Raw genomic sequence first — 13975 nt, 5'->3', positions numbered from 1 at the left:
AACCATGGGACTTAACTAACTCAAGTCCCATGGATTTCAGTGTGTCTACTCTAAGTATAACTAAGTCTGGATCCAATCCTACAAGGGGCAAACGCTCAGTGTGACACAACACATGCATTGCATGCAGAAGGTCCCAGCTTCAATCCCCGGCTTCTCCAGGTAGGGTGAGGAAAGAATCCTGCTTGAAACCCTGGAGATCTGCTGCCAGTCAGTGTTGACAATACTGGGCTAGGTGGGCCAGTGGTCTGAGTCAGTATAAGGCAGCTTCCTATGTTCCTATGAAAGGGGATATTATGTCAGTTATTAAAACTAGTTTACATTTCACTCATAGCCTCTTGAGTTATTATGAAGCTAAATGGGATAGTCTTAACTATGTCCTCTGGATCTCCTTGGAAGAAGAGTGGGATACAAACATGAGTGTGATAAATGCTGTATAAATTAAGTCATTTATTTCACCAGTACCAATTTGAGTCATGACTCACTACTGTGCCATAGATGGCAAGGGATCCGTTGCCAAGTTGTCTAATTCGGTTACTGATCTGAATGCCAACTCCTTTTTTGCTCCACTGGATAGTTGGAGGTGGGTCTCCTCGGACTTCACAGTTGAGAACAGCATTCCCACCCAGGGGCTCAATCCGACTGGAATGATAATCTCCCATGAAGACTGGAGGCTCTGGGGGCGGGGGGGAATAGGTTAAGTAACTACATATAAAATAAGGGTTCAAATTGAAAACTGAAGTGAACATATATAGAAAACTCAACATGAATTCAAAATAGTAAATGCAGATGGTGAAACATGAAATTTGGCAAAAATGAATCCAGTTTTGTGAAATGTTTTTATTTTTAATTTGATAATTCACTGAACAAGAGGTGTCTTGTCCAGCTGTTGATGGGAGTCAGGCACTTTTTATTTTCATAGCATGAGCAGTCTATTTCCATTACTATCCACTGTCATCTCTGATACTGAAGTTAGATAGAATATGAAATTAGGAGTCAATGACATTATTTCCAAACTTACCAGTAATACATACCTTTAACATACACAGATCCAAGAGCCTTGATAGAACCAACCAGGTTTTCTGCTGTACACACATAGGTACCTGAATCCTCTTTAGACACTCTTTCGATAACAAGTTCACTAAGTCCGTTCACACCATCATATTGCACTGGCAGAAAAACAGAAGCAAACCAACAAAAATTAAAGCAATGATTGGTAAGCCTCAGTAAAGCATATATATATATTTTATAGGCATTGGTTTGGATGTCCAGTATCCCATATGCTAGTAGATAGAGCTTTGCAAGACACACTGGTGGAGATATTCAACCATCCTTTCTGCTCCCAGTTCTACTTGTAGCTCATCTCATGTTGTGGGGTATTTTGCTGATTGCTTTGTAATTATTGAATTCCTTTCAAATAAAGATTTACCTAAACATGACCATCTTTTGGAAATGGAGGCTTTTGGTGGTTACAGTTAAGAAGACATTCAGTGGTTTTAAGAGTCAATAATTCAAATATCTAAAATCAAATCTGCATTTTCCGTATCTCATCTCATAATATATCGTCAGACTATCCTTTCCTGGATTAACCTACCTGGGATAATATTATTGTTAAAAGTCCAAATGATTTTGGGTACAGGGACTCCAGTTGCTTTACAAGTTAATTGAAGTCGTTCTCCTTTGTTTAAAGCAACATCTCCAGGGAGTTCAGTAAAAGTGGGGAGCACATGAACAGTCAAGTTGATAGTGTGGGCATCTTCACCAGCAACATTGCTGGCAACACAGGTGTAGCTCCCAGAATCTTCAGGCTATAGGCAGGAAAAAGGAATGGCATATAAAATACTAAAGAATGTGATCTCCTGTAATAAATATAACAGTAATTTGTACTAAGGGGGCAGTTCCAAAAGCATTTGTGTATGGATTTGAATCAGCCAACACGTTTCAGTTCAGGGGCAGAAATAGTTCTCTGCTTTCAGAGGTTGCTGGAAATCATCAGAGGAAATGTTTTAATATAAGTTTGGCGGAAAGCAAAATCTTCCTTCAGCTACTTGTACCAAGGAGTTGCCTGCCCAAGAAAACTACATAATGTAAGCTTAGAGGTTGAATAGAATTATAGAATAGTAGGATTGGAAGGGGCCTATAAGACCATCGTGTCCTACCCCCAGACCATCAAGTCCAACCCCACAAGCCTCTCTGCTTGGTGGCTGGGTCAGAACTAAACCTGGAGGTGTCCTGGATATGCTGTAGGGATGGCCATGAATTTCTCCACGAATCCCGGGGAGGCCGAATGCCAATGCATTCCGCCCCCCAAAATTGTTGGTGAAATTCTCCGCCCCCCCCACCCCCCCCGGGATGGGACTTACCTCATGCGAATGTCCCTCTCGGCGGCGGGTCCCGGCGGCGGTTCGGTGGCGGTTCGTCGGGGGCGGGGGCGGCGGCCGGTCTTCTGACCGGCTGCCGCCGCCATTACAAAATAAAGTAAAAAAAAACACCCGTGATAGACAACATAACGATTAATGTAGCCTATCACGGCTGACTTTGGAAATCTAGCCGTGATAGGCTACGTTAATCGTTACGTAGCCTATCACAGGTGTGTGTTGTTGTTTTTTAACATTCACTTTTTATTTCGCGGCCGGGGAGATGGGGCGCTTCTCCCCGGCCTTAATTTCGGCTGGGCGAGGCGGGGCGCCTCCCCCCCCGGCCTGAATTTCGGCCGGGCGATACAGGGCGCCTCCCCCCCCCCGGCCTGAACTTCGGGGGGAGAACCGAAGCGCCTCCCCCCTACCGCGAAGCAACTGCGGAACCAGGTAAGTGCCTTTCGTACATCACTAATATGCTGACTGTACGCAGTGGCAGCTGGTGACTCTGATTTTCAATGGGGCTGTGATGGGTTTCAGTCAGAACCAGCCAGAACTCTAAAGGAGCTATCCAAGGTGCTGGACCCTATCCCTCAAATAGCTTGAGCACCTGGGATAGTTCATTTAGAGTTCTCGCTCGTTCTGACTGAAACCTGGAATGGAATCACAGCCCCACCGAAACTGGCATCACCTCCCCATCCACCACCAGTTGAGTCTGCTTCATGGCTTGGGAGTTACAGCTGATTTAGAGAAGCAGAGCCAGTTATCTGAGATTCTGGCTCCATAGGCTCTCTACACATTGAGCCCCAATAAGTCTGATTAACTTAATGACCTCCGGGCAACAGAAAAAAATCAATTTCTACCCAAGCAGATGGTTGCATAGGTCAAGGCTTGAGGGCTACTGAGCCAGGAGCTCCCCCGCACCCTCACACAGTCCAACTCCTTACAGCAAGAAAAAAAACCTCCTAGGAGACCCACAAAATGATCTATGTGGCGTGAGGCCTAGTACATACTCCTCCCAGAGTTCAGTACATTCCCCAATTACACGTATTCAAAGAACTAAATGCACAACAAAGAGAAAAAAGGCCCAGTCCCTGTCTTTACTCCCATCTATGTCGAGGACGTTTTTAAAACTGACACTTACCACAGCACTCTTCACAATGAGATCTCCGTGTGGCACAGTCGTGTGTTTTCCCATCACACTCGTTAAAAGAGCACCATCTTTCTTCCAGTTCATGGATGGTGTTGGCATTCCATCAGCAACACATGACAGAACTATATGTGAATGCTCAACAACTGTGTAGTGGTCCACTGTACGGAGTATCTTAGGTGGGACTGTGTGAAGATTTTTTTAAAGAATATAATTGACTGCATATGCTCTTAAGCTTCTACAAAGTTAGACACTGAGCTGTGTGTGTGTGCATGTGTACATACACATCTGTGTGCCAGTAATAATATCCACACGTATGTCCCAATGCAAAGGTGTTAAACACCATATGGTGAATATTTATTGAGAGAGCTTGACCTGCTGCAGGATGGCAGCATTCTACAAATAAATGAGAGGAAATGGCACAACTGTGGGAGGAGAGTAAATTAAAGTAGAGAATTTGGGAACTAGAACTAAGGCTGCCATTAAATAATTTAGACTAGAAGGTTGTTTTTAGTTAATCAATACGTGAAATTGAAATCCTTACATCCTACATGGTTTCTTGGCCCTATTTGCTTCCTTAAGCTTGCCAGATCATGGAGCTGCAATCATAGTGGAAGCCCTATGATGTATTCAACTGTTATGGTCAAAGAGCCCTATCAGAATATAAACCTTAGACTTAATTTAACAATGCTGTGTTCAACTTCGGCAAAATGACTCACAACATTGAATGTATCTCTATATGCATATTCTTTTTAGAATATATTTTACACCAGTATAATATTAAATGTCTCCCACTGTTCCCTAAATAGTCCATTTTCCTTCCCAGCGGTACAGTGAGATGGGTGCTGCTGCTGGGGTCTATGGGGCATTCACTTTGGAGGGAAAGAGGGAGGAGGAGGGGAAGAGGGAAATAGGGTGGGATGCTACCTGGCAGGACCAGCCTACCAGACAACACAGAAGAGGTGTGGGCTTGGTCCCATGAGATGCCACGGGGAGGGAGAGAGGCCAAAAGGGATGATTGGGCCATGCAGAGTACTGGTCCATGGAGTGCTCCTCCTGATTGGCTCAGGTACAACTGGGGGGGGGCCTCCCCACCCTTCCTAGTGTCAGATTGACTCCCAGCATGCAAAACCTGTCACCTATAATTGGGTGTAGGGGCTGTGGGCACAGGGAGAGACAGGTGCCCCATTAGGTGTATGCGTTCTGTCTGCTGCTGTGATTGAGCAGTTAGGAAGCCAATCTGTGTTGTTGGCAATGTGGGTTCAGGTCCCGGGAGCGTCCTCTTTGTTGCCCCTGACTTGTGAGCATTTTAAAAACACCACAGATACAAAAGCTGAGTAGAGGCCATTCCTCCCCACCTTTTCCCACTGGCAGGGATTGAGCTCCCGTCTCCAGCTTTCTAGCCCCATGCCCTGTAGAATGTGCCACTGTGGCTGCTGGAGTGGGAGCGCTGTGTTGTCACTGTGTGTATGTTGCAATGTCAGGGCATGGCCAGATCATCACAATGTCAGTGGCCGTCTCCACATTTCATGTGGCTGTCGTTGCAGGCTCTGTCCCTGATTGGTGGGCTGTTTCATAGCTTTCAGTTACTGTCATTTTTCTGGAAGTTTTGTATTTTCTTTTTGGCACCTCTCCCCTCACAGGCCATGCAGAAGATATAGCAGAAGTTTGGGGTGGCTGCACTCCACACCTGAATGCTGTGGCTTTTCAGTCATAGGATGGTTCAGTTAAATCTCTACTTAATTATCATTAATTTAAGTACTGAGCAGAAGTGTTTTTTAAAGTTGATAGAGTGGAACAGCCTATTTATTACAGTTGTGACTGTATGATTATATGTTGAAAAAAAGACATAAAATATCTGAAAAACGACAACCCAAACTGGGCGCCGTACTAGCTTCCACCATGATCGACAGGCCAACTCATGTTCTCTATTTCTAATCTAACTTACCAAGCACAGTGAGTTCCATACTGGAGCTGCTTGATCCAGCCACATTTGTAGCAGTGCATGTGTAATGCCCAGTGTCACTAGGCTGAGCAAATGCGATCTGCAAAGCCCCCGTGCTGAGAATTCGTTGCCTCATGGTCTCTGGGACCTTCTGTCCATCTTTATGCCATCCAATCTCAGGAGCTGGGTAGCCCTCTGCTTCACACAAAAGAGTGGCAGGCTTATCCACAACCACCACATATTCCTCAGGATGAGTTTTGAAAGCTGGAGGAACTGAAAGATCATTCACTGTTTGAATCCACAATACTAGAAGACAGCAGGACAATACTCCCTATGGGTCACAGGCTTTTACACCCCCAGGATCCCTCTATCTTGGGAACACTGTTGATGCTCCATGGACCAGGTCTCTCTTTTTTTTCTCCATCTCTTTTTTCTCATGGGCAGGGGACAAAAGGAAGCATTGTCAAGTAAACAATACTACTGCTTGTTTTCTTTTCCTTGGTGAGGCTCTAACAATGATTTCGTAGGGAGGCTTACTAGGATAAACCTCAGTTAACACTCTAGCATTATGGCTAATGCTTTCTGAGGTAATAGTAATAACAATGTAATGACAAGTTTGTAGTTTGCATACAAAGCTTACCTTGAATTTTTAGTTTGATCTTTCCAACAGCAGTGCCTGCTGGATTCTGAGCAACACACATGTAAGTTCCAGCATCTTCAGAAGCAGCTTTTGCGATCTGCAAACTGCCACTGGGAAGAATGGTAAAACTGTTCCCTAGAATACATTCACATGTATTAAATAAGACACAACTGCATGGAAATAAAGGAAGGCCAGTTTAAATCCTAAACAAATCATATGAAGAAGGGCTGAAGGAACTGCGTATGCTTTTTTTAGAGGCTGAAAGGACAGTTTTCAGATATTTACAAAGATGTCAAAAAGATAAAGGGAAACAATTGTACTCTGTGAAAAAAGCAAATGAATGAATGAATTATTAGTTTTTTAAATATATAATCCATCCTTCAATTTATGATCCCAGGGCAGGTAACATACATATCGATAAAACCATATCAAACAACTTAAAACTACCATTAAAAGCTCAATCCAATCAGAATCCACTTCCAAATGCCTGGGTAAAGAGGTGCCAATTACATGCATACAGTGAAGGCTCCAGATGCACCTCAGAGGGGAGGAAATTCCACAGCCTTGGGGCCACCACAGAGAAGGCCCTTTTATACGCCACTCTCCCACAAACCTCTATGGGCACCAGTACTGATAACAGGGCCTCCCCTGCTGATCTTAACATCTGGGCTGGTGTATAGGGGAGCAGGCACTCTTTCAGATATTTGCTACCCAAGTTGTTCAAGGCTTTATACATTAACATCAGCACCTTGAACTGGGCTGAGAATTGGCAACCAATGCCAATCCTTTAGGACTGGGGTGACAGAAGTCCTACAAGTGCTATCTGTCAGCCATGTTCTGCACCAGTTGCAGCTTCAGAATCATTTTTAAAGGCAGCCCCACTCACAGCACATTGCAACAGTCCAGTCTGGTGGTTACCAGAGCATGGGTCACTGTGGCCAAGCTATCTCTGTGCAAGAAGGGTCGTAGCTGGAAAACCAGCTGGAGCTCAAAATAGGCCTTCTCAGCCACCTGAGACTCAAGTGACAGGGCTGGATCCAGGAACACCTCCAAGCTACGTGCCTGCTCCTTCTAGGAGAGCTCTGAAACATCAATTTAGGTTAAACATTAGATTTACTATCCTAACTGTAAGAGTAGTTCCGTGGTGGAATAAGTTTCCTAGAGAAGTTGTAAACTCTTATTTCTTTGAATTTTCATGAAAAAGGTTATACAAGCATCTCTTAGACTCGGTTCAGATATGCTTGCACATCAGTTAATTTCTCTACATTTGATGACTGGCAACCGAATGTGTGGACTGACTCTCCTGAAAAGCATTGTGTACACTGCGGTGACATGAAATGGTCTGTCTTCAACGGCCCATTCTCACATGAATGTCATCATTTGATGAACATGCATGAACCAGCCCTGGGAGATGTTTTTAGGTATAAAGTATCCTTCCTTAGGCTACATAGTTGTGGTACTAGTTTCCTTCCAACTGCATTTTGTTAAATTCTCTTAGAAGAACTGAAAATTATAAGACAAAGAAAGATACCTGTTGTGATAACATTGACCCCTTCCTTCTGCCATGTTATTACAGGACGAGGTGTGCCTACTGCTTCACATGGTAAGAGGATCGGGTTGTTGAGAATAACATCAAGTGTTCCAGGTTGGACTCGAATAGTGGGTGGTTCTAAGAGAGAGATGAGCACAAAAGGAGAGCTGATTACTGATCTACCAAAAACAGAAGAGAAAATGTTCTCAAGTGCCAGAAAGAGCTTTGCTTTGGGTTATTTTTTAAATTTAGTACATGTCTAATCTGCTCAAATAGCTAATATTCTCTGGGCAGATAACCAGATACAAAACCAAAATGTCCTTTTAAAACATGATTAAAATATAAAACACAATACAAATTCTTAAAAGAATAGAATACAACATAATGCAAAACAATAAACAGCACAGGATATTTATTTAGTACATTTCTAATGATATAATATTAGTTTGAAACAGATGAAACATTTGCAAGATTTTGCAAGATATACGTGGAAAAAACTGAGTGATCCCTGAGGAAGGAAATGTCTTTTGAAATGCATCAGGCTTATTAAAGCTTTTTCTGACACTTCTATTTTTGGATACAATTGGTGCCTTTCCCTCTCACTGATCCTCCTCCTCCTCCTCCTCCTCCTTCTCCTCTTCTTCATCTTCTTCTTCTTCTTCTTCTCTATCAAGTCACTTATTTAATTTAGTTGAAGTATTTTTATGCCACCTTTCTGGCAACATTATTAAGTTAAAAGCAGATGGGAACAACCAGGTTTTTAAGGCATGTTTGGAAAGAGCCAAAGAGGGAGCCAAATGCACATCCTTGTTCCACAAAGGTGGGGCCACCACTGAAAAGGCCCTGTCTGTTGTTACCTAACGGGCCTTAATGATGGACCCATGAGCAAGGCCTCTGTGGCCTATTTTAAGGCCCAAGCAGGTTCATACTGGGGAGGCAATCCTACACTTTTTTTTTTTTACTTTAGAGTAATTATCTCACATTCTCACAATGCTCACAATGCTGCCCACCAAGAGAACATTATTTGTGTTTTATGAACCGTGTAATGAGTGAATGTGGATAGTGGGAGCCAGATTATAAGCAAGTGAATTAATTTTTGTTAGATCAACAGAACAGAACAGAACAGAACAGAAAATATTTGATTGGCCTATTTTCCCCAAGAGCACAGCACAGGCCCTACTTTTCAAAAGAGTACCATTCCAGAGCATTCTAGCACACAAATGCCCAGATGGTTTCAGTGCAGATAGCATGAGTCAGGTGCATTACAAGTGCATTAAATGGGCACTTATCCATAGCAAACAAGTGTGGTCTCTGCTCCAGGCCCAGCTATCTGCATAAAAAGCTAGACTACCAACACAATTTTAGCATTATCTACTAGGGATGTCAGAGAAATCCATTTTGGGGGTGGAGTTTGATGGGTTTTCTGAGGCTCAGCCCCCCCCGGACTTCGTTTTGGTTTCCACTGCTGCGCCTCACTCAATCTGCAGCCAGTCGGGCCAGTTCGTGGATTTTCTGGGAATTTTGCACTTGAGGGTGCAGGGAAGGTTCTGCAATTTGCAGAAATCCAGCCGTTATTAGTGCAAATAGCTCAGAAATTTGTGCAACTTGTAGAACCTTCCAAAAATGTGCAAAAAGTTTCCCAAAGTTGAAGGAAGTGCCTGTAAATCAGCTTGCAGACGCAAAGCAAGTTGCACATGCCACAGAACTCCACTGAGCCAAACCCACCCCCCACCTCCAATTTCCCAGCAACAGACATCCCTATTGTCTACTCAGAAGTAAGTCCCACTGAGTTCATTGGAGCTTACTCCCAGGTATGTCTACATAGAACTGGAGCCTGTCAAGTTAGTATAGCCTTCACTCATCCTCATAGCAACTTATTAGCAAGTAGTGTCAACTTCTCATGAGTAGTTTTACAAAGCACAGCGGAACTAATAAGACCAAGCAACTTGCTGCTTTAAGCCTCAAGAATTGAAGTTTAAAAGGTGTGTGTACATTTTAAAATAAATCTAGAATTAGAGCAGGGCTAAACATTTCAGGATACTTATGAGGTAGAGGTACTTCCGGTGGGAAAATGCACATTTGGATGTTCCACTACATGAGAGCCAGCATGGTGTAGTGGCTAGAGTGCTGGACTGGGAGTCGGGAGATCCGGGTTCTAGTCCCCATTCGGCCATGGAAGCTCACTGGGTGACTCCGGGCCAGTCACATACTCTCAGCCCAACCCACCTCACAGGGTTGTTGTTGTGAGGATAAAATGGAGGAGGAGGAGGATTATGTACGCCACCTTGAGTTCCTTGGAGGAAAAAAGGCAGGATATAAATGTAATTAATAAATAAATAAGAAATAAATCGATATTTCCTGCTTGTAGAAAACTAGATATCAGGCAGAGGGTTTAAATAACGCCCCCCCCCCCCCGTGCTAGTTTTCTAAGCCTAGAGAGGTTTTTTTTTATGTGGGAGGTGTGAACAATATCCATACAACCTTCCACTGGCAGCCTGGTGGTACAGTCCTAACAGAGCCATACTATTCTGAATATGTAGTAGGCTCTTGGACTCAGAGCTGAGGAGAAAATTCTCTTTGAGCTGAACAAGAAAGATACAGGTTCCCACCTCACCCTGAACATGAAGAGTAATGTGTCTGTGGGCAGAGCCAGCTGCATTCCGTGCAGTGCAGGTGTACCTTCCTGCATGGTCCAGTTGAGCAGCAGTTATTTCAATAGCACCTAAAGGAAGAGGCGGAAAACGTTGATCAATTATGCATCTGGAACAGCTAAACAGTGAGTAGGGATCACTTGCAACTGTCAAGCACTTCAAGAAAGTGAAGTGAGCATGCAAGCCAGTGGGACGTTCTTCCGCACAAGCTGAATTTAAATCAATGGGAGTGGAACAAGATGTTCCTGGTGTTTGAGCCTTTGATGAAAAGTCCCAATGAAATAGAAATGTGTTCTTCCATCCTTCTTCTTTTTGCCGCAGCTAAATTCGCAGGCTGAGGTAGTGCAAGACTACCAGAACCCCAAGGGAGGGGACCATCAGGGACTGGGTGCCGATTGAAGGAGGATGGGAAGATGGCAGCAGAAGTATGGAGATATGGAGGTATGGTATGGCTTTTAGGCATGTTAAGGTTTTGGGTTATGGCTCGAGGCTTTGGCTGAAACAACATCTTGCTAGCAAACCTGTGTATCCAAATGGTGCCAGGGCATAGTCTGAAGGCATATGAGGCAGCCGCCTTACTGAAATAAATGCTTGGTCACCACTTCTCCACCTCATATGAGTGGGCAGGAGTAGCGGTGTTTGACCGTCCATTCTACCCACCACTTTTCTCCAGCAACTCCCGCCACCCTACACTTTTCTCATGGTAGGATGCTAGATCTGGGTTTCCATCCCAAAAATGAGTCCGGAACCTGGGTTGAAAGAAAAGCAATTGGAGGAAGAAGGTGCAGTGGGGAAACAGTGGGTGTAGAGAGGGTTACGCTTCCCTACTCCCATCCTTCATTTCTCCCCTGCAAACCACTCCCTCCTTATGCCACTTTTCAGCCAAGAAATGGCAGCAGCCATTTGGAAACAAGAGTTGGCTATAATGTGTAGCTCTAACCAAACACTCCAGTCCAGAAATGATGGTGCCTTTTAAGGAATTAACAGCAAAATTGTCATTAACACTCCCTAAAAATATGAATATAAAATCCCAAAAGGTATTCATAATCATTGTAACCCATAACCTGAAGACAGAATTCTGTAGCCGTCTCCTCGAGGAAGAAGTCTTATTCCATTCTTCATCCAGTGGATTGTGGGCAAAGGAATGCCTGATGCAGTGCAAGGAATCACTACTGGAGACAACTTGGTTACCAGCAGATCTGTAGCTTCATCTGCTAAGGATGGTGGCACTAAAGTAAGGGAAAGAAAGGCCAATAAAAGCATCGATCATTTATCACAAGAGCTACTTTCAAGTTGAATAGGGAAACAGGAGAACATTTGGTGCAGACCTACTTGCAATAGGACCATTTCTCAATAGCTCATAATTATGTTAAGGGGTATCAACCACATAAATGGCTAAATAAGGATCTATTTCTATATATGTACATTTAAATTTGAGATTCCCTCGGTTCAATTTCCTAGCTGGGATCCAAACTTCTATATGCTTTGTTTCCCACAGACATAGGTCTTTTCTGCCCCTGCACCTTTCAGAGGAACACCTCTGAGACCTTAGGAGGTTAGCAATGCAGAGCAGCACTCCATAAGGAGCTACTGTCAGAAGGGAAAATCTGGAAACTTTCTCTGTGCATGCATAGAAGAGCTTTGCACACTTCTCTTGACCCTAAGTCTTGCGTGGAAGGTAAGTTTGGTGTTTTGTCTTCTTATATTATATGCTGTAGCTTGGACCAGCTAACTTACTAAATTATGCAGTTTCTTATTCTGTGCAGAAGAGAGGAAAAAAATTGTAGCTGGGAGGGCCAGAACAGCCCAGAGCTGAACATGAACTCCCTTCTTAGCAGTTCCTCAGCTCCAGTCTCTCCTAACAGCCAATGAGCTTACAAAGCTTACAACTTACATGAAGACATTTTGATATGGCCACAATACTGTACCTTGTACAATGAGGGCAATTGTTCTTTGATCCTCGCCTGCCTCATTTGATACCAAACATTCATAGAGTGCGGTGTCGTCTATGGTGGGAGAAATGATTACTAGTGACCCCGAAGACAAAAGCCTGGGAGAGGGAGGGAAGGGACGGTTATTATAGTTCATCGTAGTGTTTGAGAAAAGATGTTGCAGTCATTAATGTTACTGTCATAGGGAATATGATTCATAACTGAAACTCAGCTGGGGAAAATTGCTGTAGAAGCAGAGAATGGCAAGGGATTTGATGCATCATCTTCTAATTCAGTTTACTGGCTTTAAGCAGGAATTATCACCAAACTTCTTAATAAATCAGATCCAGTTGATGGATTTTGAGACCTCGTTCCCTGTGGATTTCAAGTACCCACAGACTGGGTCCAATTCAAAATGTACCTGAATTAGGCCTTGATGCCTTCATACCACTAACTGGTTCCTCCCAGACATCTGCCCTTCCTCTAGTAAGCCCTGATAAAGGGGAGTGAGGAAGTGGCCCAATTTGCACAGCAGTGATGACATTGCCTTATGTCAGAACCAGTGGCTTCTGGGAATGCCTAGCTCTGCTCAGGTTCCCGGACTGAGTGCAAACTGGAGTTTGGATTAATTATTTAAACACAATTGACATTCTAAATTATTTATAGACTGAATTATGAAGGGGTCCAGCATCTCTACCTCAGAGAGGCTATCCTATTCCTCCTGAAATATCTCCAAGAAATGTCTTTCTAGTCTTTTCTTTCAAAATACTGGGGAAGAGTCCTTGCCCCTCACCCTCTACCCAGGCAAGAGCACCTTCTTTGGGATTCAGAGCTAGGATCTTTTGCACCATAGAGACCTATGCACCTCCAAACAGCTTAGGACCAAGAGAAGGTCTGCAGTGTTTGTACTTGGCATGTACATGGAAGAGATGTAAATAAATATGCAATTTCATAGTGAAAATTTTTAAATGAAGGTTGTTGCAGTAACTAGAAGTAGTTTGCCAGGGTAGTTATTCTCATGAACCAACATAGCAACAAGAGATACAAACCATAGCCAAAGATGTTATAATGACTGATTACTTCCAAACATCATTTATGAAGCATCAGCTGCAGTTGTTTGTGCTAAATCACAGATAATCCCCATATAAAATATAGGAAAAATATAAGTTAACCACTTTCATATTCTAGACTGAGAAGAGGTTTCTTCTTCCTCCTCCTCCTCTTCCTCCTTCTATGGATCTCTGTAAAACAGCATGTACCCTAATAGTGCTGTACAAATAATAACAAATAAAGAAAATAGTAACCTTCACCTGAATGTATTCTGATTCTGATCAACATTAAGGAGCTGTCCATTCCTCTTCCAGGTTATTGTTGGTTTAGGAATCCCTGAGGTTTCACATGGCAAAGTAGTCTGGACATTCACATTTACTGTGATGTTGACAGGCCCAGGAGCAACAGATGGAGGAACTAGGAAATGAAGTACAAAAGATAACACAGCAGTATTTACTAAGAAACTGATAGAGACCAATCTGCATTCTGGAAACGTTTATGATATGAGGACAATTTGCAGATGTAATTCCATGTCTGGATGAAAAAAACAAAGAGGTAGTCTCATTGATCCAGATAACTGGGACCACTGAGAACACACATCTTTTTGCCATTTCTGAACAATGAATTAAATGAACAAAAACCGTTAAGTGTGCAGACCACAAGCCAGAAAGCTGCTGCAGTGTTTCCTTGTTGTATTTAAAGTTTTAGAACCCTGTCATATAT

At 43.3% G+C, this 13975-nt stretch overlaps 1 protein-coding gene across 1 annotated transcript in view; it reads right to left on the bottom strand.

Moving 5' to 3' along the window:
• HMCN1 (hemicentin 1) overlaps window positions 1-13975 on the bottom strand; it is a 349376-nt gene that overhangs the window by 39144 nt on the left and 296257 nt on the right. Inside the window, exons 75-85 of the mRNA XM_084848192.1 lie at window positions 13513-13669; window positions 12200-12321; window positions 11336-11500; window positions 10235-10342; window positions 7621-7758; window positions 6090-6224; window positions 5453-5722; window positions 3499-3689; window positions 1592-1805; window positions 1032-1166; window positions 483-673 (exon numbers count right to left, since the gene is read on the bottom strand). Coding sequence (XP_084704318.1) covers window positions 483-673; window positions 1032-1166; window positions 1592-1805; window positions 3499-3689; window positions 5453-5722; window positions 6090-6224; window positions 7621-7758; window positions 10235-10342; window positions 11336-11500; window positions 12200-12321; window positions 13513-13669 — 1826 coding nt within the window. The remainder of the gene's footprint in view (window positions 1-482; window positions 674-1031; window positions 1167-1591; window positions 1806-3498; window positions 3690-5452; window positions 5723-6089; window positions 6225-7620; window positions 7759-10234; window positions 10343-11335; window positions 11501-12199; window positions 12322-13512; window positions 13670-13975) is intronic.

This window comes from Heloderma suspectum, chromosome 4 (genome assembly GCF_057233095.1).
Source record: "Heloderma suspectum isolate Gila_16-S chromosome 4, 16-S_ref, whole genome shotgun sequence".
Classification (NCBI taxonomy): domain Eukaryota; kingdom Metazoa; phylum Chordata; class Lepidosauria; order Squamata; family Helodermatidae; genus Heloderma; species Heloderma suspectum.
Note: the sequence above shows the minus strand (reverse complement) of the source record. Positions and strands in the feature narration are given on the sequence as shown.